Source organism: Glycine max, chromosome 13, assembly GCF_000004515.6.
Source record: "Glycine max cultivar Williams 82 chromosome 13, Glycine_max_v4.0, whole genome shotgun sequence".
Classification (NCBI taxonomy): Eukaryota; Viridiplantae; Streptophyta; class Magnoliopsida; order Fabales; family Fabaceae; genus Glycine; species Glycine max.
Genome location: NC_038249.2, coordinates 43901598 through 43927660, shown reverse-complemented (window position 1 = coordinate 43927660; position 26063 = coordinate 43901598). Strand labels below are relative to the sequence as shown.

Below are 26063 nucleotides of genomic sequence, written 5' to 3'. Positions count from 1 at the left end.
TATATACATAACGAATTGAAAATTTGAAAAATTAAGAATGATACTGATGTTCTTTAGGAGATAGGACGTGCAGAGATCCGTTAAGCCACTCCAGATATATTTAATGTTAATTTACGGTGATCAAGAGATAGTTTTGAAAATAATTAGATTGAATATAAACAGTTAACTAAGATGCCTAGAAAAAACCATTTTAACGTTAAAAAAACAACTAATTTAATAATTTTGAAAAATATCAAAATGTCTCTCTAACAACATGTTGTAAATGCATTAATTTTCAAATAAAGCAATACCACGTTTAGCAAATTTTCCAACAATGAAACAATCTATAAATTGAAAAAATGGAGTATATATATAATTTTATTGATATTCCCTTGATTGCAAAATACAAATGGAGCTATATATAATTTAGGAAACAATGGAACAAGGATGCTGTAAATAAGGGATCAAAATATATTTCACAACTGTACAATCCATTAATCTAAGAATATTCAAGAGAAATATAAGACAAAAGACTGAAAAGGTGATGGTATTTATCAAATAGGGTGATGGCATTCTTGTAGGGTTTTTTTATCAATTCTTTAACCTACCCAACATATGTGCATGATTAATCCTTGCAAGTTGCAACTATCATACCAACTAAGGTTTGGGTTTATTCAAGTTTTTAGCACACACAAGATTGGGCCTTGGTTGAGTATTTGCACCGCAGAGACAGAGAGGAAAAAGAAACGCAAACAACGATGGCTGTGAAAGGATCACCACAACGGTGGGACATGAGATTAGTTTTGACAATTACTCTTCTTTTAATCTCGGTCTCTGTTTCTGCTCTTCAACACGTAAGTCACAAAAACATTAATCCCACCACCGTTGAGACAACCCAAACTAGTTTTCTTGGTAAAGTCGTGAACTTTTTGTGGAGCTCATCTGGCTCTGGATACCAACATACTTGGCCGGTAAGTGTCCGCATCACTCATTTCTTATTTTGATTTTCCTCAAAACTCTCTTCTCTCTCTTGCCCTCTTTCTCTTTATTTCATTGAACAATAAGTTGTCTATGCATGTGGATGTGTGGTTTTAATTGAAAATGGACTAAATCTGAATTGGGGTGAACATTAATAACTACTTGTGTGTGATTTAATTAATTTGCAGGATATAGAATTTGGATGGAGAATAATAACGGGTACGATAATTGGATTCCTGGGATCTGCATTTGGAACCGTGGGTGGTGTTGGTGGGGGTGGCATCTTTGTCACTATGCTCTCCCTTATTATTGGATTTGATGCAAAATCAGCTACTGCAATCTCCAAGTGTAAGCATTACATATCTCTGTGTGTGAATTATTTCAGCTGAAAAATCATTTTGTTTATAAACTCGTTTTCAAACAAACAAAAAAAGAATTGATGCCTGTAATTTAATCGATAATACACTTTAGAAAAATATATGAATTTCATTCTCCTAAAATATATTTTTGGGATGAAATAATAATCTTAAACTTAGTATATAATCATAAAAATATCATTTCTTAATTATTATTATTAGTATTTTAATTCGAAATGCATTAATTTTCATATTTTATTAGTATTTAAAAAAATAAATATAAAATGTGTACTATTTTTTAAGTTAAACAAAGAGAAAAAAGATTATGTGTACTATAAAAAGTTTGCATAGTCATTTAATTATAACCCACCATATATGATAAATTGGTTAACTTTTAAAATAATTATCTTAAAATAACTCAAAGAATGATATATAATTGGATAATGATATAAGACTGATTTACATAATTAGTGCATAAGTACTATTACACTCTTAAATAAAAGTATTTAAAGGATAGAGAGATTTTTAAATTTATTAATTATTTTCTTATTATAGTTTAATATAAAATAGAACATTCATGTAAATAGTATTAGATAAGAAAGGATTTAAAATTTTATAATGTTTAAAAAATATTTTAATTACTTTAGTATATTTTAAATAAATAAGCAAATGGCATGAATAATATTAGATAAAGATAAATTTTAAATTTGTATTAATAATTTTTAATCCATTAATAATTTTTTAGTATAGTTTTTATAGTTTAAAATTAAACTAAAAAAAAAAGTTATGTGGAGATAAGGAAAGTAAGAAAACTGTTATTCTTAGTGAATAAAATTCACACTTAAATAAGAAGAAAAAAGGATAACATAAATAGTAAACTAATTGAAAAAGTGGAAAAAATAAGAACCTCCTCCAAGTTGTATACTCTCTCTATATATATGGCAATATGAGAATATGAGGGTCACGACTATAATTATAGTGGTAGTGGTGGTTGTTGTGGTGATATTTTTTCGATAAAGGACATAAATTAAATCTTTAAGATATTTGATATCTTGTTTAATATATCTTTTATAGATTTTATGTTAAATAAATCTTGAATTTGAATTTAAAATATTTTAATCTTGACCTTTCATTTTGATCTAACGGTGAATATTAATCATTCTCACATAAAATAATCATTTGCATATGATATATCCTCTCTCTATATATATAGAAATTAATATTTACTCTAGTTGGTGTGCAATAACATTTAACACAAAACGATTTTGACTAAAAAAACAATTGATTTTTTAAAAATATAAGCTAAGGACATTATTATACATCATTTAACTTAAAAAAATCATGTTTATAAGAGATAAGTGTGAAAAAAAGACAGGAGAGAGAATTTTTTTGTTTTTTTAAAATTAAATGATAAATTACAATAATATTCTTGAATTAAATTTTGAAAAACATAAACAACCAATAGTTTTATAGTTCAAAGTTTTTGGTATTAAATGCTAATACACTCCGACTAGGATGGATATTAACATTTCCATATATATATAATAAAATGATTATGTAAATATAATACATTTATTGTCAAATGCTAAAATGGAAATGTTTTCACCAAAAAGATAAAAATTTATTTGTGGTCACTCAACAAGAGAGTTACTTATTACCATATCCTGTGTTGGGAGCACTCAGCACTGGAGTGTACTATGAGGGATGAAAATCAGTTTATATTTTTTAGCATATCAGTATAGCATAAAATAGTAGAATCAGCTTGTCACGGTCTGGTGAAAATCAATAAATGTTGGGTGCTCAGTACGCATATTAAAGTATTAAGGTAGCTTTTGTTTATGTTATTGGTTTGAAATTTTTTTGTGAATTCTGAGTGCTCTTGATTTTGATAAAAAGGTATGATTACGGGTGGAGCAGCAGCGACAGTTTTCTACAATTTGAAGCAAAAACATCCAACACTTGACATGCCAGTGATCGACTACGACTTGGCACTTCTTTTCCAACCAGTGCTGGTGCTTGGAATCAGCATTGGAGTTGCCTTCAATGTGATTTTTGCTGATTGGATGATCACAGTCTTGCTACTAATAATTTTCGTAGGCAAGAAAATTATTGACAACTGAATCTTTTCTTTCTTTTTTCTTTTCTTTCCCTACCAATCCTTTGACTGGGTGTATATATAAAACAGGAATTGCAACCAAGGCATTCTTAAAAGGAGTTGAGACATGGAAAAAAGAAACCATTATTAAGAAGGTTTTTACATATTCAGAAATACTTTCTATGAAATTACTAATAAATTTGCGATTTTTACTTCCTTTTAATGTATCTCCTGTTATAATTCCAGGAAACTGCTAGACAATCACAATTTAATGGTAAGTGGGTCAGTAAAAATTCTATTTTTTTTTTGTGGTTTCTAAAACTATCATATGATTTTCCACATGACACTCTAATTAGGCACTGAAAGGAGTGAGGAGGTCGCATATGAGCCTCTACCGGGAGGCCCAAACACAAGCAATCATAATGAGCCTAAAAAATCCAAGGAAACGACGGTGAGACTGAGACATCACAAAGTAACAGCTTCTACTTTCACAAATCAATGACAATTCTTTTCTTTGTGGGAATGACACGTACATGTGACTTACTGGCATGCAGGGATCAGTTCTTGAAAATGTTCGTTGGAAAGCACTTGGAGTTCTTTTCACTGTCTGGGTCCTTATACTTGCCTCCGAGATTGCAAAAGTTGGTACTTGGTAGATATTATATGATGATCAATTTCCATTGTGTGTTTCTTTCTTGCATGTCTACGTGGAATATTAATGGTGATATAATTATGCCTTTGTTTTCAAACAGAGTCACACAACAACTTGTTCAGTGGAATACTGGATACTTAATCTACTACAGGTGCATGAATTCAGTTCCTCGAAATCACGTACACAAACTCGCACTGAATTAACCATGATCATGATACTGTTTTTGTGGTTGGTTTGATTGCAGGTCCCTGTGGCATTAGGAGCGACTTCATATCAAGCTGTGCTTCTGTACACAGGCAAGAGAGTGATAGCATCCAAAGGAGATCAAAGAACACAATGGCGAGCGCACCAGTTAGTTCTGTATTGTTCTTGTGGCATATGCGCTGGTATAGTTGGTGGCTTGCTTGGTCTTGGTGGAGGTTTTATTTTGGGACCCCTTTTCTTGGAGCTAGGAATCCCTCCTCAGGTAACTTTCTCTTGTTGAAACAAACCCCTTCATGCATAACGAGGATAAGATCAAAATAGACAACTTTAACATGGTTCACAAATCCATCGTAATGAATATTCATTCCAATAACATCATAAATTTTTCGAACAAATTTGAGAAGCTCTCCCTTCACATGACGACTCTCTTGCTTAGGATGATCACCATCTCTCTTGATTGGATATTTCTTATCTCAAAAACCTACACTTATACACCTTGCATTCTAATATTAAGAGAGGAAACCAACTCTTAAAATAAAGATAACATTTTTAGATCAAAGCAAAATCTTACAGAGTTGATAATATCTTTGAATTTAAACATTATCTTAAAAATTTGAATTTAAAAATTTAAATTATTCTCCCGAGTCCCAACACTTTCTTCCTTCTACAGTAGATTGTGTGTGCTTGTGGACAATTTGACTGAGTTTGTTGTGTTGGCCCCATGAACTGAATTTATGTCTGTGAATTTTCTTTTCTACGTAGGTGTCAAGTGCTACAGCCACTTTTGCCATGACATTTTCAGCATCTATGTCAGTGGTGGAATATTACCTTCTAAAACGGTTTCCTATTCCTTATAGTAAGTATGAATGTGAATGGGAATAAAACTAACAAAATTAATCTTATATTCTTATGTCTTTAAATTACTTCAAATATTTACTGCGTGATTTCCCTGTAGCTCTTTACTTTGTGGCTGTATCCACTTTTGCGGCCTTTGTTGGACAAGTTTTAGTGAGAAAGCTGGTTGCCATACTAGGGAGAGCATCTCTGATCATTTTCATCCTCTCCGGCACCATTTTTGTTAGTGCAATATCACTAGGCAAGTGTCATTAGGATTTAATTGAGGAGGACTAATTTGTTTATGCCTAAAGGGTAACATGTTTGCAATGCTTGATTAAGATTGCCTAAAAAATTTCCTTGTTTTTATTGCAGGTGGTGTGGGCATATCAAACATGATCCAAAAAATTGCAAATAAAGAGTACATGGGGTTTGAAAACCTTTGTACCTACTCAGCCTAGATATTAGAATTCGGATTACAGATTCAATTTCAAGGACTATATAATTGGCATTTTTTTCAGTTCGAATTGTTTTTTTATCAAGTCAGAATTTTAAGCAGTGTTATGTCAATAATTTTAAGTGATGAAAATTAATTCAGCGCTTAGTTTTTTTTTGTCAAGCATGTCTGTATCTTGGACAGTTTCTTAAATATATAATCAATGATATCTCTCTTTGCTTCCTCCAGAGTCCAGACAGAATTTAAATTGTTTGTTGTTCTTACACAAGTACCCTCAAGCCTCTTCAACCAGCTATGGCACATCAGAGCTTTGCCTTATAAACGCACCAGATCAATAAAATTAGAAGCATGCTATCAGTTATCAGTGTTCAGCTTTACCCAACCCTCTCCGGCAACTACAAGGCTAGTAAGGGCAGTTGTATGAGATTCCAAATCCAAATTATCTAACTTCTAAAATAAATCATACCTTTTTAAAATTTTATTCATTATTAATTTAAATTATCTAATGATAAGTATTACTATTATATGATATATATTATTTGTTACTATTTTTATTTAAACTATGTAATTAATAGATTTGTAATGTGTGTATATGATAAGTATATAAGAGTTGTAGCAAATAACATGCAATCTTATTATTTAAAAGGTGCTATGAAAAATAGTCCTGAATGTATTTTAGACTCCACCTCCTTAAAAAAAGTTTAATAAAATTAGTAGAAATTGTAAATATTTTTTAAAATATATAATTATATTATAATTAAAATTCATAATAAATATATATTTTGAGTTTGAAAATTATATTATGGATTTACATGAAAAATTTAAATTATGATATAAGATTATTTTTAATTATTGATAATTATTTTAATAAACTATTAAGAATCAATTTAAAGATAAAAATTATAAAGGATAAATTGAAAGTGATATAGCTAGTTAACAAGATTAGTTATACGATAAAAAAAATAATATTCATTTGTAATAAGTGAAAGAGAATTTTCTTAGTTTTTTTTGGCATTAGAATTTTTTTAGTTAGTTGCAAGAGTAGGTATAAAAATCCACCTAAAAAAAGGTTTATTAATTGAGAGAATGGAGGGGAGAAATTAGTTTTTCAAGTTGTATATACTACTAGAATGGAGTAATTTCCAATATAAAAGCAAATAGATGAACTAATTATAATTTTCCAGATCCAACTCACCATCATTTATTATTGCCACTCTATGCCAGCATTTTACGCCCTGTGCATTAATTGTATTGTCATGGTCAAACGTGGGACACTTTGAACGATTATCAACTTGTTCCAAACACAATGAATTTAGGAAATAACGGAAACAACTGTGGAAGTAAAGCTCTTCGGTTCGAATTACTCTGTAGTAACTTGAAACTTGTATGGTGTTCGTCATGATTTCAGAAGCAAAATGTTTGGTGGAAAATGATACGTGGAGTAACTGAATAGCTAAAACATTGTAGTACAATTATTGACATGCTAGCAGTACTTAGCTTTCTTTCATTTCACCGACTAACTACTGCAAATTATTAGAACCAATATAGCACACGCATGTCATGAATTAGTGTAAGTCGTTCGTCCGTGTTCACGGACACAAGCACATCAATTTGTTTAACCTTGCGAAGCTGAATAAGCTGGTCCACATTTTTTTTTTTTTGAATCATAAAAGCTTGATATATGTCAACGCATCAACTTTAAGCCTGTGATTTGCAGGTTTTCTATGAGATGCAAATGATGATCGCTACAATGTTTGATATCTCAAACATGTTATCTATTTCATTACATGCTGTTAATTTGCCTAGCTTTTCGCGATTTAGCAGTAAGCTAATCCAAATAATAGATTATCATATATTTGGACCACCATAAAAGGGTTATAAAAATTAGAAAATGCTTACGCAAGACAATCATAGTATTTGTTTCTTTCCATAATGTTTACTTTCTAGATGGTTAAGTGTTTTTCTCCCAAAACTTTTTTGATATGTTCTATAACTCATCTTTGAGTACTTGATTCTTGACTTTTAGATATTTGTTGATGGATGCAGCCAACTCTTTCAAACTAGATTTTGTAGAAAGTTTGATCTGCATTAAAAAAAAAAGTGTTTTGTTAGCAGAGTAGTAATTATATAAACCGAAATTTTGTCGCCAAAATCAGAGTGCTGAGAAGTAATTACCGGGTTTGCCTTATCATCTGCTCTGTAAAATAGAAGCGTGGGGTAGTCATTCACCTGAAATATTAAGCAAAGGTAAAATACATCTTCAGTAAATATAAACTTTGATCAAATTAGTCATATCAATATGGAAAAACTATTTGTCCTTAATAAAATCCCAGGATCTTCAATTTTCACAACAGATTCTGTGAGCGTGTTTTGCCATGACAAACAGAGACAACAGCCTTTTCATGACACTTACTTGCAGTTTTGGATGTTCATTTGCTGAAGCATCTGTCCTTGCAAATATTAGATTACTTGATCCTTTGTAGTGCTTTGCCAACTTCTCTACTTGCTTGCTTGTGGCCTCACAGTTCATACACCAAGGCGTAAATACCTGTTTCAGTCATGACTCATGAGCACAAATCCACCAAGGAGTAGCCAATACCTTTTGGAATAATAATAAAAAAAATTCTAATGGCCAACTAATATTTTCAAGAAAATTTGCCCAACTACTCCAAAAGCTTAAGATATGAGGTGAACACACATGAATGATTTTATAATATATTTCTAGCACAAACAAACTAATGAAGTTTGAACATGTGACATAAAATATAGAAGAGATAAAACTTTGCAAACCTCCAAGAGCACATCCTTCTTGCTGCTCAAGATTTCATCATCAAATGTTTTCCCGACAATAGCACGAACACTTGCTTCTGTCTGCAATTTCCAATGCCATGATGCTTAATTTAGAAGACATTGAATTAAGTTTCAGTACTAAAATAAATAACTTCTATCTTTTATTGTTCTATTCTATTATTATAACCATAGAGCACGTTATATATCTTTAGGAATCAATCTGAAATATTTTACACTAGATCAAATTCAATTGCTTCACTTTAATTTGAAAGAATTAAAAGGACCACATATGACACTGAATGCAACTAATTTCTTGAATTGCCTAAAACTAAAGTAGGAGAGACAATTATGCAGAAAATATTAAATGGTACTCACGTTATCTGGAATTGGCTGTGACTTGAAGTATGGCGACAAAGAACCTTGCATGAGATTATTGCAGAACTCCTGAAGAATGCCATTTTAACATTAATTAGCCTCCTTTGGTAGGTGATCACAGCAAGAAGAAATTATAAGAACAAAAGAGAAGATAATACTTCAATATTGATTTGTGTTGGTTTTGACTCCAACAAATATTTTGAGCTCATTGAATTATCAAACGCGCCTACGTATTTGGCACACCAAGAAGTAAATCAAATCAGTTGCCAAAAATATCTAAACTAATTAAGCAATCTGAACAAATCACTGTTATTAACTCATAAACTAACCACAGTATTTTTTGATTCCTCAAGACCAAACAATGTTAAGAAGGGCTTTGCAAGGTTCTCGTCATTAATATCCACATATATAAACATTATCTGCATTTAAACAAAGGAATTAGACCATAAGTTCTAAAAAATGCAGGAAAATGGTTTGAAAGCTCCAAATGTAGGCTAAAGTAACTAATCACCTTTGACTTGAATGTTTTTGCAACATCTTGAAGAGTATCAAGAAGATTCTTGAAGTCATCAATGTTTGCAAAGACTAAAACCTAGAGAAAAAAGAAAACAATTAACCTTGACTATTAGTAACTGGTAAGCTTGAATAGAAACATAATGAATAAAACTGACAAGGAACAGTCCATACAGCCTGTATTATTCATTAACAACAAAGAAAACTCACTTGGTGGTATGTAGTTGGAGTAAATTTTAGTACATCCTTTAGTGGCTTAGTTTATGCATGTTGCTTAAATGATTAAATTTTAGTCTTTTGACCAAATTAAAGTTATTGAAAATGATCAAATTGGACAAGAACAAGCATGGCCAAGTTCTGAACCAATTTTGGTTGTTCAGATTCTCCAGAATTTTTTTCCACGTAAGAAGCACTGCTCAATAAGTTCTGAAAAACACATTCATTTCCTTTACAAATGCTCACATTTGTTTCAATTATCAACTATCAACCATCCAGGGGGCAACCAAGTGATCAACACATGGCAAATCATACAAGAGATTGTGATTTTGATAAGATCAAAGACTTGCTAGGATGACTATCCAGGTTTTTTTTTCTCGCGAGTATTAAATGCTTCTGTTTTTATTTTTAATGGAACTTTGAGAAAATATTTGCAGCATCTCGGTGTATTAAATTGATCAAGTCATTGCACTAACTAAATTGCAAAATACTCAAATGGTACACTTAATATCCCAGTTAAAGTCAGAATAGGAACATAACTATTAAATTTTATAGTGCAGCAAAGGCATCCGAAATGTCCCCTTAAAAACCGGTTCATAAGGGGATGGTCTACCCAGCTATATAAGCACTCATCATGTTTGTTAAACATCCGATGTGGGACTATTCTCAACAATAACTTCAAGCCAAAAGAATATCTAATGTAGATTAAACTTGGAAATAATAGTGACCTGAAGCTTGATGGGACTGGAGTAGACTCTGACAGAATTCATTTCAGTCAGCTTTGTAACTAATGGAAACTTGTTGTAGTCTACAAATTCCAGTATTTTATTCAGTATGAAAGCTCCATCTGCACAATCAGGTAAGTTGTGCATGTTGCCTTAGTAAGTCCTCACTACTCACCGTTTGGTGTGATTGACAAACATAGAATTCACTTATTAAGATTTTAACCACTTTAAGTGATACCGCTATATCAATATCTGTTTTGCTTCTATAATTTAATGTAGCAACACTAGAATGAATTCAACATATGGACAGAAACCAACTACAGACTCACCATAAGCACTGTATCTTTCGGGTTCACTCTTAACAATTCCAAGAAAACGATCGGTAGGCTTGATATCTGGATAAAGAACTTGAGCAAGCTCTACCTGACTCGTTTCCACAAACTGGATTTCATTATCAGACTTTGCAGCACTCACAAATTCTTCATAATCAGGTCCCTGCGATATTTTAACAAAAAATGCTATAAAACAACCCTACCAAATTCAGAGTTAATGTAAATTATTTTGATCAACATGTGAATTCATCAACAAAATGTCATCTGCAGCACCACATACTACGTTAATTGAACAACTCCACAACTCCCATAAATCTACACCTCCTGTCAATTTGGAACCTCTAGTCTGATAACCCCAGCATACCTTAAATCATAACTTACCTCAAAATTTTCAAACCGACCAATAAGAAATGTTTGATACTTTGTCAGAAACTTTTCTGCTTCTGCCACTGAACTTATCCGAATGACAGGAGTACTAGTCTTTTTTTGTGCCCATATCACTATATCATCTCTGAAAGCATCATGGAAACAAAATAAGCAGATAAACATTTCAAGACAAAACATGACAGACAAGCAGGACCTATGATGCACAGATATGATACCCATCTGATATGGCGATACAATTATCCCAAAAATTATATAAGATACAGTTGGTGTAAGAGTGTAAGATACGTATCCAGATATCTATAAAAATTCATAAAATATATAATTGCAATTCTGCAAAATTCAAATTAAGAACATAGTTCTTGGGCATTATTAAAAACAAAAACAGAAAGTTATAAATCATTGTTATCACAAATTAATTCCTAGTTCCAATTGTCTACAAACAAGAATAGTACTATCAATACCATTCCTTTCTTAAAACCATCCATAAAGAGAACAAGTTCCCTTTGGTTCATCAAGGGGCAATGCTTCCAAGTATCCATACTATACATGCTTTCTATATCCTTATTGGATTTTCATAACATTATCCAATAGTATCAGTATTGGATATGTGTCGGATAAGCCAATTATAAGTTTTTTTTATCAGCAAATGTTAATTGTTAGTATTGTTAGTTTTTGTTAGAGAATCTTACGCTGTGAAACCGCCAGAGTAGGGCTGAGAGGTGCCATTGACAAAGAGAAGCAAAGTGGGGAAGCCTTTGACACCAAGGAAAGAAGCTGGCTTGGGATACCTGTCAGCATCAAGTTTGGCCATAATAAGAGGGCTTCCCAATTCCTTGAGAGAAGTTGCAGCCTCTGCAAAATGGGGCATTAGCTCAGCACTCCTTGGACACCAAGGTGCATACCCCAGAACAAGAACAAACTCGTTCCCATTCACAACCCTCTCTGTGTTCTCGTTCTTGAGCTCAATTACGATCCTTTGGGCTTTGCTCAAAACCTCTGCTTCGGATAATTTCTCGCCACCCTTTTCGGCTTCCCGTTCTACTTCCTCGTCCACTGCTAACAATTCCTCCAACTCATCCTTAACCTCTGTGGCAACGTTAAACCTCAGTACCAGGAGAAGGGTGAGGAGGAAAACGATGAATCTTAAAGTGGGTTTCATCGTACACACGTTGTTTTGTTGCCTACTTGAATTGGTTTGGGATCAAGATCTGATGCGGGGGTGTTGAAAAGTTTCCAATATTAGGGAAAGTGGCACAATGCACATCAGTGAAGATGTGTGTGAACTGTGAAATAAAACGCTGTAGTAATAGTGAGTAATGACAAACTATGAACGCGCCTTAATTTCAGGGGCCACCATGTTAACAAGATTTCAGGAGAGTGAAAGCCTGCTGCCACTATCCTTGACCATTAAGAAGAAAAAAATGTTTTTTTTTATTAAGAGAAAAATTGAGGATAAAAAAAAGGAACTTGCTATATTCACTTATCCACTCCCCTTTTATAGGTAAACAAGGGAGTGTATTTTTTAAAAACAAATCGAGAAAAGGAGGGTGGATAAGAAAAGAAAGGAAGTATATATAGCAACTACCAATAAAAATGGTATAATTTTATTGCTATATTCACTTATCCACTCCCCTTTTATAGGTAGACAAGGGAGTGTATTTTTTGAAAAACAAATTGAAAAGGAGGGTGGATAAGAAAAGAAAGGAAGTAGATATAGCAACTACCAATAAAAATGGTATAATTTTATCATTTAGTCTGACCCAAGTATCTTCTTTCCCATTTTCTACCCATCCAAGATATGCCTCAATAACTATTTTTTGGGAACAAGGAGGGCCTTAGGCCCAAAACCAGTTTGATAATTTACAGCAAATGACAAGCTTTTAATTCGAGTTTAACTTGTGTACGTCCAATAAATACAATCTGATTTTTTTTTTCTTTTGTTTCTGTGTTAAGAGCATTCATGATTCTTGTGTCGCATTTCTTGTTAAGCAAAATTAACTCTCTTCGAATGATCTAAAAAGAGTATTACACCTGCCTAAGCATTAAGCGAAGGCATGGATTACTCGAAAGACATACTTTCCTTGAATGTTGTAATAAACTGATTCAAATGATTACCCATCATTCTACATTTTCATAAACTGACTCAAAATCATTCTATAAGAATGATGGCGACGTGCAAAGGGTTATTAATTTCCTCAGTAATGAACTCGCGAATTGTTTCTTCATTTTATGCATATGCATATACAAATTTACATGCATTTATTTGCACAACGCTCATAAGAGTAAGGTACAGAGAGGGGATTCAGGGGACTGGTTGTATGTAAGAAGTATTTTTCCGAGTGCATATTTTGCTTTTCTTGCAAACCAAATGGATCTTATGATCTGAAGCTTGGCACAATACAATTTTAAGCTACACTCTCAAAAACAGATGAACTCTGAAAATGGACATTGATGACTGATCAATCATAGGTGCATGAATTCCTTTTGAATTTGATAGGGCTTTGATCGAGAAGAGTTGAGGACCAAGGGGCAAGTGATTTCCTTACGATGCCTTGTCTTGACCAGTTTACCCACCACATTTCCATGCGAACGGATTTCAAAGTTCAATGTGAGTCCAACTTCAACGCCAGTTTGGGATACAGTTATGGTGGATCCAGCCCCATATAAGGGAACCTTAGTACCCTCTAGGTTCACTGATATAATGCGGTGACTTTTTCTTGGCTGATAGTGTTTCTTCAGCTGCAACAAAGTTACATGCACAAGAAGCAAATGTTATGTTACTCACATGCCAACACAGAACTTGAATGTACTTATGTACATGCTATTTGATATATTTTCATTTTTCCAATGTCACACTATTTATGTTGATGAACATAAAACTTGTCTTCAAGGGGACACCAAAGATGATTACTTCATTCTCTGATTTAAAAGTCTCATCTGAAAGTGGGTTTGGCATGATTGAATTAGTTGTTGTTTAGCAGAATAAAGACAGTCATGAAAGGATTGTTTACCTCGCCAGTAGCAACAGTGATGTCTGAGAAAACAAGATTGATGGGTGTGGAGTGCACATGGATCCCAAACAATGTAGCAGGGTTGTAGATGCTCATGCGTAAAGTGCCATTAACTGTCAGCATTTTTGTGGGGACACTCGTGAAGTCTGAACCCTCTCCAACATAGAAATTATGCACCGTCAAACTCTGCAAGAATCCAAACGTCAAGCAGTATCATGTAATTTGCTAAATTAGCCTGTGTAACTAGCAAGTAATTAGAAAACATTTATAAGCTGTATTTTATAGGAACCCTTATCCCATCATTTTGTTTTCTGAAATACCCTAAATTGCAGCAATACTTAAATAAATTCATTGCTCCAAGTCTTTTGTTTTACATGCAGATGCAGTGCCATACTACTATTAGTAATGTCAGCTTGAAAGTAGAGTATCCAATCAAAATCTAGAAATTGAATGAGTAAATTATGCACATTGAAACACTATCATAATATAATGCTGCCCAAGTTTCTAAGGGGTTTATGGTAACCATATATACCCCATTGACAGGTTCAGAGAACAAATTATTTACTAGGTTAAACTAATCATTTGGTCTCTAGGAATTGCTTAAACTAATCATTGACAGGTTCAGAGAACAAATTATCTACAGGTGACACTCATTTAGGAATTGGTGCCTGAGTGAAAAAAAAAATGAAATTTTGGTCATTATAAGACTGAAAGGGGACTAAAACTTAAGAAGCATGCTAACTACAAGAACTACTGATTATTAATAAGGGCGCGAAGGAATTAAAACTTAGATTTTTCCCATAAAGAGATTGATTCTTAAAAAAAGTGTTAGCTATGAGGACTAAATGATTAGTTTAACCTAACCAAGAATAGTCACAATTTTTTCCACTCCTCACTACAGTTATCACGTATCAGTAACAACAACTATTTATTTATGGTTCTAGAGTAGTAAAAAAGACAGAGAAGAGTGAGGAGTGGCATAAATTAAAAACTGAGAAATTGGGTTTACCTTAACAGCAATTTGTGCCTTGTAAGGCCTGCTAGCACCCCAAATGATCAAACAAAACACAGCGAAGACAACCACAAAGGTAATCAAGGCCTGGAAGCGCCTTCATGAAACCCTTGTCCTGAAACTCATGATAAGACCCTTCTTCCAGAATCACATCACACTCAGGCCACCCCTTATCATTCCTCTTCCTACTCCCTTTCCTTCCCGAAGATGACCTGAAAATCCCCGAAAAGCGGCTCGCGGAAGAGTTCCTTGAGTGACGCCCGAATGAAGGGTGTGAGGGAGACTCCATAGGACTGTTTGATATTGGAGTTGCCTGCATTGAAGATGACTTGTCCCCATCATGAGAATCCCTTGAAGGACTCTGCACATAGTACACAGGCCGCTTTGGTGATCTTGAAGGTGAAGATGGAGCTAAGCTTGTGATATCCGATTCAGATTTTGCTGACAACGTCATCACTCACTCGCTATATGCTATAAGTCAAAGTGTGTGTGTATCCAATATAGAATGAAGAAAGAATTGGATGATACTAGACAATAATCTAGAGCACTTGTGCCACTTAATTTGAGTGAATAGACTGTATATCTGTACGTATATATATGTAAGTATCAGCAAAAAAGAACAAGTAGTGAGAAACTCAAAAAATGACAACACTCGACAGAGAAAGATAATGGTACTTGAACAGATATATGATGAGAATTGAGAAAGGACACATACAATACAACGAAACTCAGCTGAGTGTGTCACTATAAGTATGAGAGAGAGCGTTTGTTTGCACTTTGCATGGAAGGATTATTTAGGAAAGAAAGAGAGAAGCTATGGTCAACGCAGAACAAGTGAAGTGCCTTAGAATTGAAGGGTAAATAAGAGGAACGGATAATACTTAATAAATAGTGTTGGAAAGGCTCGGAACCAAACCTCACTGGCTGCACAAATTCGCCAGGCTCGGGAATAAGTGTCGGCGGCTTGTTTTTTTATTAGTTGTTATTTGTTATATAAGTGTTTAAATAAGAGGCAACAGTTTTTATTTTTATTTTTATGTTTTATTTTTTTCTTTTGTGGGGCAGGAGCACTTCCTGGAAAATAATTCTTGAACCTTCAATTATAAGACTAGGACAATTTGTCTGATTATATTCTGGGTCCTCTCCTGTTTTTCTATGCTTCAACGTGTTTTTATTTCTTATCATTTTAGGTACGTTCTATAATTTATTCGTGAAATTTAGCTCTGTTGGATTAATGGCGATTATGAATGACAAAAATAGTTTAATCTAAACAAAACTCAACTAAGGAATTTAGCTAATGTCATTTGGGTTAGCCCAATGACAAAATTGGTTACACCTTCTAACTATTTTAATCGGTATCTTAAATTTTTAATGCAAGAGGTTGTTACACATTTAATTAGAAGACCAGAAAAGGAGATAAAAAGGGACGGGAATTGAATTGTTAAAAACTCGATCAGTTTTGCAGGATTTGGGGTGTCATGAATCAGAGTGTCCATATGAATTGGTTTTAATGAGGCTTTTCGTTCTTTATTATTTATTTTGAGGGGGGAAAGGGTTTGGTAAAGTTGTGTTTTCACATGCAATTATTGGGATTTAATGCAGCATAACAAGAAATCTTTTGAATTTTGAATCGAGTGTTTAATATTTTGCACATACGTTTAGGATAAATGTGAATGTGATATTAAATATTTTTTTGTAAAATTGTTTGGGTTTAATTTAAATATACTGACGTAAAATATTTTTATCTAACCATTAATTGGCATGTAATAATACTATTGACAATAAACTTTATAGTAATTTCAAATTAACTAACAGTAAATCATAAAAAAAATAGCTAACAGTATATTTTTTGTATTAATATGTATAATTAAAAAATAAAGTTAAAATGATTTACACTGACGGTATTTACAAATTAAATTCTTGAAATATTTCTTTATTTGGATAACTATTGCTAGTTGTACGTAAGTTTAAGATGACACGGGAAAGAATATTTTGGGGTTACAAATAATTGGGCCTCCAGTGTTTCACTTGTTCCGATATCGTCTGGCCTACATTAGACCCTAACGGTATCAGAGTTAAAAACAGCACCAACAAAATTCAATAAAGGCCCACAACATTTGAATCGAATAGTATCAGAGTCGAAAACAAGCCCAAACTCTTTTAGGAACCTTAAAAAAAGCTTGAGCGGAAAGCCTTCTCCTTTATATCAGAGCCAGGTTTCGATCCTGGGACCTGTGGGTTATGGGCCCACCACGCTTCCGCTGCGCCACTCTGATTTGTTGATTTAATATGCAAATAAAATATATCTAAACAATATTTTGTGCTATGTCTCCAAAAATTAGATTAGGCGTGCACACCGAAAGAACTTGGCTGTGTAATTGTTATTTGTTTGAACAATTTGTTTGTTACAAAGGTGTTATACTTGAAGCTTCCCCCAGCTTTGTTTTTCCATGACAATAATCTCGCATTTAACTTATGCTTTGTTTGGATCATTCGTTCGGTTCAACTCATTCCTTTTACATAGTAACAATAATTTCAGGTGAGGAAAAGTAAATATTTGGATTTGCTCTAGAATGGAATGCTCTCTTCCTTTGAAGTGATACCTATAATATAATACGGTATATATAATTTGTTGCTCAAAAAGTAAATATTTGGATTTGCTCTAGAATGGAACCCTCCGCCCCCTCCGCCGCTCCCTTGTCTGCCGCGACCACGTTGAAGGCGGAGTCGTATATCACGGTGGTGGAATCGACGGAGAGAGTATGAAGTTGCCATCGTTATCGTCGGAGAAGATTTTTGTTGGAGTTGCCGGAAGGAATTTGCCTCGGCTTGAAAGCGAGTGCATTATGAAAAAAAAAAAAAACAGATTGTTACAGTTTTTTGCTAGTGTAGATTTGAAGGGAAAAAAATCCAAATCTGAAAGGGAGGGAGGAGATGGGCAAACAGTAATCTGGAGGAATTAGGTTACGAAAATGAAAAAAATTAATTAATTAAAAAGACTAATTTTAATTTTCAAAAAAATAATATATATATATATATATATATATATATATATATATATATATATATATATATATATATATATAGGTAGGTTACCTTAATCTTTTATTGTAGGTAAAATTACATAGTACATCGATGGACCATTGAAAACATCTTCGCCGTAGACAGACCCAATTGTTTAATTCAAAGTGATAATGTGCTTGTTGTTAATTGATTTAGTCTATCAATTTTTCAATTTTTGTTGACATGAATTACATACATAGATTTTATTTATTTATTTATTGTCTGCATTCATTTATATGTACATTGTAATTAACTATTTTACACTACTTAACTTTGTAAGTAATAACTAAATGTTCTATATATAGATACCTTGTATGAAAAACTTTCCCTAAACATACTGCAAATTAACTAGAGAGTCCTTAATAGTTACAAAAATATCATACTGGTTTTCTCATAGGACCCTTCTTTTTTGGCTTGAGGTACCTCTTTTCTATTAAAGACTTTTATTCGCACCAATTAATTAATTATGTCATTTGAAAATTCACATACTTTGCAAATTGCTACCGCATGCACATACTAATAATGACCACTTTTTTTTATTAATTTATTATGCACACGAATTCTAAATATCAAGTAATTTAAACAATTTGTTTTTAATCTGTCAAAAAATATATTTTTCTCTTTTTATATATTTGACTTAGAAATTTATAATTAACATCTGGAAAACATTCATTTGTCTTGGATTTTAACTTATGTGTTTTTGGTCCTGTACGTTGAACTACACCCACATAGGTTATGTTATCCCTCGTAGATATGGTGTCGAATCCAGGTCCAACAATAGTTCAAATTTGTGTTAATAAATGAAATCACATCCACAGACAAGTAATCCAATATATTATTATTTGGTAATCTTTCGTTCATATCTGTTTGATATTTGTAGCTATTAAAATATCAAGGGAATCGGTCGTGCTAGTCTCCATTTGGTGATGTTAGGCTGTTGATCGAGTTTGTCTCCATTAGCCATTTGTGTAAGCCTTATCTAAAAGTTGCATCTTATAATTTTACGATAATGTTGCTAAATCGTAATCACGATAGTCTTCCAATTTTTTGCATTAGGATTCGTTCAGAATGTTTTTTAATCCGTGTGCTAATTTTAAAGAATTCAATTAAAATATATTGATATTATATAAAAAATTATAATATTATTTAATACCACAAGTAAGATTAATTTATAATCCATTGAATTAAAAATCAGAAACACTCGTAATGTGTGATATAAGAAAAAAGAAAATAAATTATTACTGAAAAATACAAATTTACAATGGAAAAAAAGAAGATTCGAAAAGGAGAGAGGAGCACTCAAATGTTTGATACTATCGTTAAAGAATGAATTAAATACACCAAAATGGGTTTAGATGGACTCTAACCAACTCCCTTTATACAAGAGAACTAACTAAAGATAGAAATAATTAACTGCACTAATTGTTAAGTGTATTATACTAATTTTTGTTAACTTTTATAATAATTATATGTTTAATGTTAACTTTTATAATAATTATGTTTAAAGAAATAACGGTTAATTTTAGAAAAAATTATACTAAGTCACTTGATATTTCTTTTATTAACTAGCTTAATTTTTATTTCTATTTTCTATTCCTATCAAATATTAATAAAAAATTTAAATTTTGATGTGTGATAGCAAAACTGATCCTTTTTTTTATCAATTCAAGTTTAATTAATCTTAATTTAAATTTAATTCAAATATTCAATATTCAGAGGTTAATACATATATATATCAACCTTTTTAATATTTAATTTGGGATAATAATATGTATGGTTAAAGTTGTGTTGTGTTTTTATTTTATATTCTTTTAAAAAAAATAAAAATGACACTTTAAAATTGAGAATGATGAAGATTTTAATGTTCACAGTATATGTATTTTATAAAACATTTTTTTTAAATGTTTGATGTGTAATGAAAATTTACAACTTTGACGGTCTTGAAGATGACTTTTGTATCAACATCAGTATTAGAGTCATAAATCATAAGTCATTAAAACGACAAAATGATTTATCATTATTGTGTTTCCAAATTAAATGTATTTGTTTTTTTATTAGTGGGAAAATAAAAGCAAAAAGAAAAACTAAACAAGCCTAAAGATAGAGATGCCTATAACATCTGACAACAAGGAGGAGAGCTCTGGTGGACAAACATCCCACACTTGAAGAGGCAAATCAGCACTTGCTCCTTGCCTAACTAAACGATCAGCAATGGCATTTCCTTCCCAAAAGATATAGCTGATGCTAATGTTCCATTGTCTATCAAGGAAGGATCGAATGCTTTCAACCAGAGTAGCATAAGGATGATATTGATGAACCCCCTTAATGATAAGATCAAGAGCTACCTTTGAATCAGTTTCACACAAAACACTTGAATGTTGTTTCAACCACAATTTATGTAACGACCCGCTTCGTTGTTATGATATCATTATTATAAAATGCGTAATTTCAATTTTAAAATGAAAACTTCATTAATTTGATTATGAAAACTAGAGTATATTTTTTGTAATATACATTCGTCAAACAATGTACAAAATACTTAAATAAGTATATATATATATATATATATATATATATATATATATATATATATAAAATCATACATGATCCACATGACAAAAACTAATTTAATTTATACATGTACCTACGCTTATGATTTACATGTCCAATTCAAAATAGAATCAAAGAACTAGTTACGAAGGAGTTGATAACAAAGCACAATATTTTAGGATACTAATTAAAGTAGTCACTAAGAACCCCTATAGGTGTGAGCCAATGAAATCCCAACATTAGGCATATGCACATTTGGGGATATCTAACCGAAACAATACCTTATAGGCTGCATGAAGATAAGTTAGACTTAAAGATAATTAGTTTCAATTTTTTTGTTACATTTAAAGCTCCCGCATGTATAAGTTTTTTAAAATTTCATAAGGTCATGTTTGAGACGTGCAAGACTCCTTGAGGAAATTGAGTTTGGATGAGAAGAAAACATAAAGAGTGTTTGTCTTTAAAGAATAACTTGTTATTAACAATAGATAAGTCTTTGTATTCATCATTGTTCAAGAAAATGATATGATAATTAAATAATGATGTTACTCCTAACATTATTAAAAGACAATACAACATTGAGATTCTCTCTCAAACACCATCTAAAGTTCAAATTCAATAGCCTTAAGAAGTTTCATTAAAAAAATTCACTAGAGAAAGGGAAAATGTAATTTGATATGATTATGTCATATTTCTTGAAGAACATGAACAATTTGTGCTTTAACTCTCAAGTGGGTTGATGACATAAATGATGTAATAAAATCGATGGTTGAACATAACATTTGGGATATCATCAAATTGCTTGAAAGTGTGAAACTCATAAGTTGTAGATAAATATATATAGTCGAAAAAGATTTAATGGATAATATTAAGATATATAAAGTTTGTCTTGTCGCCAAAAGTTTAACAAGAAGGAAGACATTGATCACAAAGAGACTTTCTCTCTTATTTCTTAGAAAGACTTTCTTATGACTATAATGACACTATATATAATTTTGATAATTGTTTTGCATTGATGAATGTAAATATTACATTTCTAAATAGAAAAATTGATGAAATACTTTATATAGTGCAACCAGAAAACCTTGTTTAAAATGATATAAAGTCTATGGTATGCAAACTAAAGAAATCCATTAATGCTTTTAAACAAGTCTCTCGACTATGGTAATACAAAATTCATCAAAGATTATCTTTTATGGTATTGAGGTAAATTTGGTTGATGATTGTGTGTGCTAAAAGTTCAGTGGGAATAAATTTATTATTTTTGTATTATATGTTGATGACATTCTATTATCATCATATGGTTTATTGTTGTAAAACAGTTATGTTGTAATTTATCATGTATTCTTAAGTTTATTTTTTATTGTCATAAAATAATTTTTTGTGGGATTCCTAAGGTGATATATAAGTAATCTTGGTATGCAACACTAGAAAGTAGTAAAGTGCATTATGCGTTAATTAAAGATAACAAGAAATTACATATTTTCATATAAAAAGTCTATAAGTTTAGAGATCATTGGATATTACGACTTCAATTTTTTCGAAATGTCTTAATAGCAATCACTTCACATAAGGATCAACATTTAATCATGTTGGTGAAGTTAATATTTTGCTATGAGACATCATACTAGAATTTATGATTGCTAAATTATTATAATTGACTTGCCTGTTATCACCAACATTAAGAAGTCAGTGGATGTTTATCCAGGACAATATCTTAGCGGTCTTATTAAGGATACAATTAAATAAAAATTTGTTGATATAAAATATATGGTTGTTAAATAAATAATTCAAATTTCGCTGCGTTTGTTTGATAAATTATTATGGATTCAAATATTTATATAATTCTTCTTGATAATTTAACGTAATGTGTTTCGGGTGATTATTGATATTTTATAAGGAGATTCTAAAATTGCAATTATGGATTCAAATATTTCTATAATTCTTCTTGATAATCTAACGTAATGTATTTTGGGTGATTATTGATATTTTATAAAGAGACTCTAAAATTGCAAGACTACTCTAGCAAAAAGGTAAAGTGTTTAACAACGGTACTTTGATTTTCATCTTTTTCTTCATTGCCTTAAAAAGTATATGTACATCAAAGTTTTCATCACCATCGTGCGTGTCCCTTTATCATCACGCGAAATGTTTATAATGTCGTTAAATAAAGTTAAGAAAATCAACTTCGTCTATAATTTTCAATATTAATAATTTAACAAGTATAATTTATGGTAAAGTTTAAATTTTATATGCTTTTACCATATTGTCAATTGTCACGATAAAAGACGAGTCAATGTCATTTTAATAAATTACCACCCAAAAGGCCATTACTATAGTATTTATATTGGGTTGTGATGCAATTATAATAAATTTATCTGCATATGTTATAATTATAAAACACATAATAATATTTTTAATCTTTTGCTCTTTATTTTTCCTGAAACCCTTTTGGTCTCTATATTGCAGCATTCTGCCCAAATTAAAAAGGAAACAATTTTTTTGTAGGACGCGATTTTTTTTTCTTTCCTCACTTATTTTTCTTTAGTATACTGAATGATGGAACGTTTTTAATAAATGTGTATTCCCTTGTCTTCTTTTATATTCTCTACAAAATGAAGTGTAATGAATAACTATTTTTATATTCTTTTATAAATAATTTTTAAATTTGTCCAATAGTAAAAAAAGAAGAAGAAAAATACAAAACTAACAGGATGGGTTAGTTCAATCCAATCTAATGTCCAACTTCCAAGAAGCAATGCAGCTAGTCAAAACCAAAATTACCAAAGTGACAAAATTCCTTTTATTTATGGCCTCGCCAGCTTTATCTTTGGCATCAATTTCCTCGTATGACACTATGACTCCGTGAGCACGACCATGACGAAAAAGCATGAGAGAGGTAATGAGATGGAGTTATTTATTGATGTCCATTTATAGAATGAGGCCAAAAATGTCTGCAAGCAAGCAGAAGTAAGGACAAAAAATTGGACTATGTGCCACAGTGCCAGCTTTATGGTCATTTGAGTGATTCCCTCACACTTGGAATGGGTTTGTTTAGTTTAAAGCCATCATTCCTTCTTCTCTTTTTATGCTTGGAAAGAAAGAAAATTGAGACATCATATTTAGTAATATAGAGATAGAGGCTCTTTAGGAGTGATAAAACATGTTGGAAGGTAAAGCTGTGATAGAGGATACTGACATGCCAGATAAGATGCAGATCCAAGCCATGGCATCCGCTTATGAAGCTCTGGATCTCTATGATGTTTTTGATTGCACATCCATTGCTGCCCACATAAAAAAGGTAACATTTTCGTCCCTCCTTCAATGATGCACAACACTAGGTTGTTCTTTCAAATCTAGTGGACATTTTAATGGATAATAATCGCTCATTCAAGTCGTGTGTGTATCTAGAAGACTAATTTTAGTATCATTTTTCTGTAACACAAGATAAAGAAGTTTGTGGTTGGTCGTTGATTGAGTTTATTGTGGTTTGTTTGACTGGCAGGAGTTTGATACAAAGTATGGTTCTGGATGGCAGTGTGTGGTGGGATCAAGTTTTGGGTGTTTTTTCACCCATTCCAAGGGAACATTCGTCTACTTTACTCTGGAGACTCTCAATTTCCTCATCTTCAAAGGGGCTTCTTATCTTATCTAATCGTTATCGAGTATCCCCGGGTTATGTCTGGCTGTAAATAAAGTTCCACTAGGGGCAATGGATGAAAAACAGTTGATGAATGCTGGTATTCGTGGGAACAAAATATGAGCAGTGATTCCTGAGTCTTTATGAATTGGACCCTTTTAAAGTTTTGAAGGGTCCTTTGTTATGTGATCGGTGCTCATTTTGATTTTGTATATATGATAAATATTTTTTGCTTACAATGTCTATGATAAAGTTCCTCTTCAGTTCTTATTCTGTTTCGGATAAGACTCCCTTAAAATTATCTGAATATTCTGGATTATATTGTCTGTTTTTCCTCCAACCTCTCTAGTCTTTACCCATAGTCAGGAGAAATAAATCATTTCATATTTTTATACCGAAAAGAAAGAAATGCACATATTGGGAAAATCAAGCTGATCCAACAAGATATTGGTCCAAAGATGAAGAGATAACCACAGCAGCTCGAAGTATTAATCAAACTGAAATCAGATTAGAAGAGAAACTCCTGGAATCGGGTCATGATATTTTGTATGATGAGTGGGGACAATTATCCTTTTCTTTTCATGTCTGTGGCCTGGCCTGTGGGGTCAGTCAGTAGTTTTACTTTTCCTTTTTAGATGATTTGGAAGGATATTATTTGCAGTGATATTTAGAGAACTTTGGATAAGAAATATGGAAAATGGTTGGTGTGGATGGGTTAAAGGGATAGAATGATGTAGAGAAAAAATAAAAACAAATAAATAATTGTGATAAGTGATGTAATAAGGACAATTTCAATGCAAGATACTCTCTTCAATTCAAATTAATAACTCGTGTAACAAGTCAGATGGTTGGAGAGAAACTAAAAAAATAATAAGTTGCTCTACTAAGCAATTGGTGCTTTTTAATTTTTGAGTGTCACTTGTGTATGAAATATCTTTCACAATTAAACTGTGGGGCTAATCATTTAAACAACTTTGTAGAATTGTTGAGTTGGAAGAAAAAAAAATTGAGATTTTTTTATCAATGAGAAAATAACACGAACAAGCGGAAAGGAAGCAAACTAAGAACGAACATAAACTACACCCACTGCATCTGCAAAAACAGAGGATTGCAGATTTGGAGGGCAGCCATTCCAAGTTGAAAACGGATCTGAGTTGGAAGATCCATGCTTCGCAAGCCAATCAGCGCATTGATTGAGTTGATTAAAGTAATAAGAGTTTTGTAGAAAAAAACTAATAAGAACCTAGTTATCAAACTTTGGAATTTGCGAGCCCACTTGTGAATTAACTTTGGAATAAACTTTTTTTTAGTAGAGGCTGAACAAATTCTAAGTAAACTCGATAGACTTTCGAATTTATCATCAAGTCAATTAGTTAGCAAGTTAAAAAAAATTAGATGAAAATATAAGTTATTTTTGATTGTTTTTTGTCTGTTTAGCATTTAACATATTTTCATGTTATTCTCAAATACAAAATTATCATCTTTAATAATATCAAACACTTTTAATAACATCAAACTCTCGATAAAAATGATCTATCACTATTATAACGTTTGTAAGTTATTATCTAGTAGTGATGCATTATTACTAGACTTGATTATTTAAATATTTAAACTTTTATGATTTATTGTTTTGCTTTATATTATATTGTTGAAATGTTTAATTAATATGTTATTTATAAATATTTTATTATTATTATTATTATATGAAGTAGACTCTTACGAATTTACGAGTTGAGTTCATGAGTTAAATCTATGAAACTCTCACCAGTTGCATAAATTTTCGAGTTTGATAACTTTAAATAAAAATAATATAAAATTATAAAAAAAATATTGTATGATCAGGCATTATCCTCTGTTCAACCGTTCAAGTGCACAAATAAAATAACTTGTGATG

At 31.7% G+C, this 26063-nt stretch overlaps 3 protein-coding genes, 1 non-coding gene and 1 pseudogene across 6 annotated transcripts; 2 read left to right on the top strand and 3 right to left on the bottom strand.

The window, feature by feature from the left end:
* Window positions 1-430: 430 nt before the first annotated feature.
* Window positions 431-5777, top strand: LOC100789733 (sulfite exporter TauE/SafE family protein 3). Of its 2 annotated transcripts, none has more exons than XM_006595069.4 (12): window positions 431-950; window positions 1146-1305; window positions 3210-3410; window positions 3499-3563; window positions 3655-3682; window positions 3765-3859; window positions 3963-4049; window positions 4161-4211; window positions 4305-4526; window positions 5027-5120; window positions 5220-5360; window positions 5474-5777. In XM_006595069.4, the coding sequence occupies exons 1-12, from the start codon at window positions 738-740 to the stop codon at window positions 5557-5559; spliced, it is 1443 nt and encodes a 480-aa protein (XP_006595132.1). In that variant the 5' UTR covers window positions 431-737; the 3' UTR covers window positions 5560-5777. The 2 variants fall into 2 exon arrangements, with proteins under 2 accessions (XP_006595132.1, XP_003542098.1); XM_003542050.5 differs by having other exon boundaries at window positions 3765-3880.
* Window positions 5778-7203: 1426 nt separating this feature from the next.
* LOC100305460 (disulfide isomerase-like protein) lies at window positions 7204-12342 on the bottom strand. Of its 2 annotated transcripts, NM_001248768.3 has the most exons (12): window positions 11583-12342; window positions 10888-11017; window positions 10504-10669; window positions 10178-10296; window positions 9232-9312; window positions 9050-9139; window positions 8879-8950; window positions 8721-8789; window positions 8346-8426; window positions 7969-8103; window positions 7731-7784; window positions 7204-7638 (listed from the first exon to the last, which is right to left on the bottom strand). In NM_001248768.3, exons 1-12 carry the CDS (start codon window positions 12050-12052, stop codon window positions 7543-7545), a joined length of 1563 nt encoding a protein of 520 aa, NP_001235697.1. In that variant the 5' UTR covers window positions 12053-12342; the 3' UTR covers window positions 7204-7542. The 2 variants fall into 2 exon arrangements, with proteins under 2 accessions (NP_001235697.1, NP_001336585.1); NM_001349656.1 differs by lacking the exon at window positions 8879-8950.
* A 460-nt stretch (window positions 12343-12802) lies between these two features.
* LOC100809364 (uncharacterized) lies at window positions 12803-16284 on the bottom strand (annotated as a pseudogene).
* An 836-nt stretch (window positions 16285-17120) lies between these two features.
* Window positions 17121-17192, bottom strand: TRNAM-CAU (transfer RNA methionine (anticodon CAU)). The gene has a single exon. It is a non-coding gene; the product is annotated as a tRNA-Met (tRNA).
* A 6372-nt stretch (window positions 17193-23564) lies between these two features.
* On the top strand, window positions 23565-24485 carry LOC100808818 (putative dynein light chain type 1). Its single transcript, NM_001253312.2, has 2 exons — window positions 23565-23830; window positions 24035-24485. The coding sequence occupies exons 1-2, from the start codon at window positions 23693-23695 to the stop codon at window positions 24182-24184; spliced, it is 288 nt and encodes a 95-aa protein (NP_001240241.1). The 5' UTR covers window positions 23565-23692; the 3' UTR covers window positions 24185-24485.
* The last annotated feature ends 1578 nt before the right edge of the window (window positions 24486-26063 follow it).

Coding starts and splice junctions, on each gene's coding strand:
- LOC100808818 (NM_001253312.2), top strand. CDS start 23,693: ATGTTGGAAGGTAAAGCTGTGATAGAGGATACTGACATGCCAGATAAG. Junction 23,831..24,034: donor TTGCTGCCCACATAAAAAAG/GTAACATTTTCG, acceptor TTTGACTGGCAG/GAGTTTGATACAAAGTATGG.
- LOC100305460 (NM_001248768.3), bottom strand. CDS start 12,052: ATGAAACCCACTTTAAGATTCATCGTTTTCCTCCTCACCCTTCTCCTG. Junction 9,313..10,177: donor CCAGTCCCATCAAGCTTCAG/GTCACTATTATT, acceptor TTTTTTCTCTAG/GTTTTAGTCTTTGCAAACAT. Junction 7,639..7,730: donor CAGATGATAAGGCAAACCCG/GTAATTACTTCT, acceptor TTTTTAATGCAG/ATCAAACTTTCTACAAAATC.
- LOC100789733 (XM_003542050.5), top strand. CDS start 738: ATGGCTGTGAAAGGATCACCACAACGGTGGGACATGAGATTAGTTTTG. Junction 3,564..3,654: donor AAGAAACCATTATTAAGAAG/GTTTTTACATAT, acceptor TTATAATTCCAG/GAAACTGCTAGACAATCACA. Junction 3,683..3,764: donor TAGACAATCACAATTTAATG/GTAAGTGGGTCA, acceptor CACTCTAATTAG/GCACTGAAAGGAGTGAGGAG.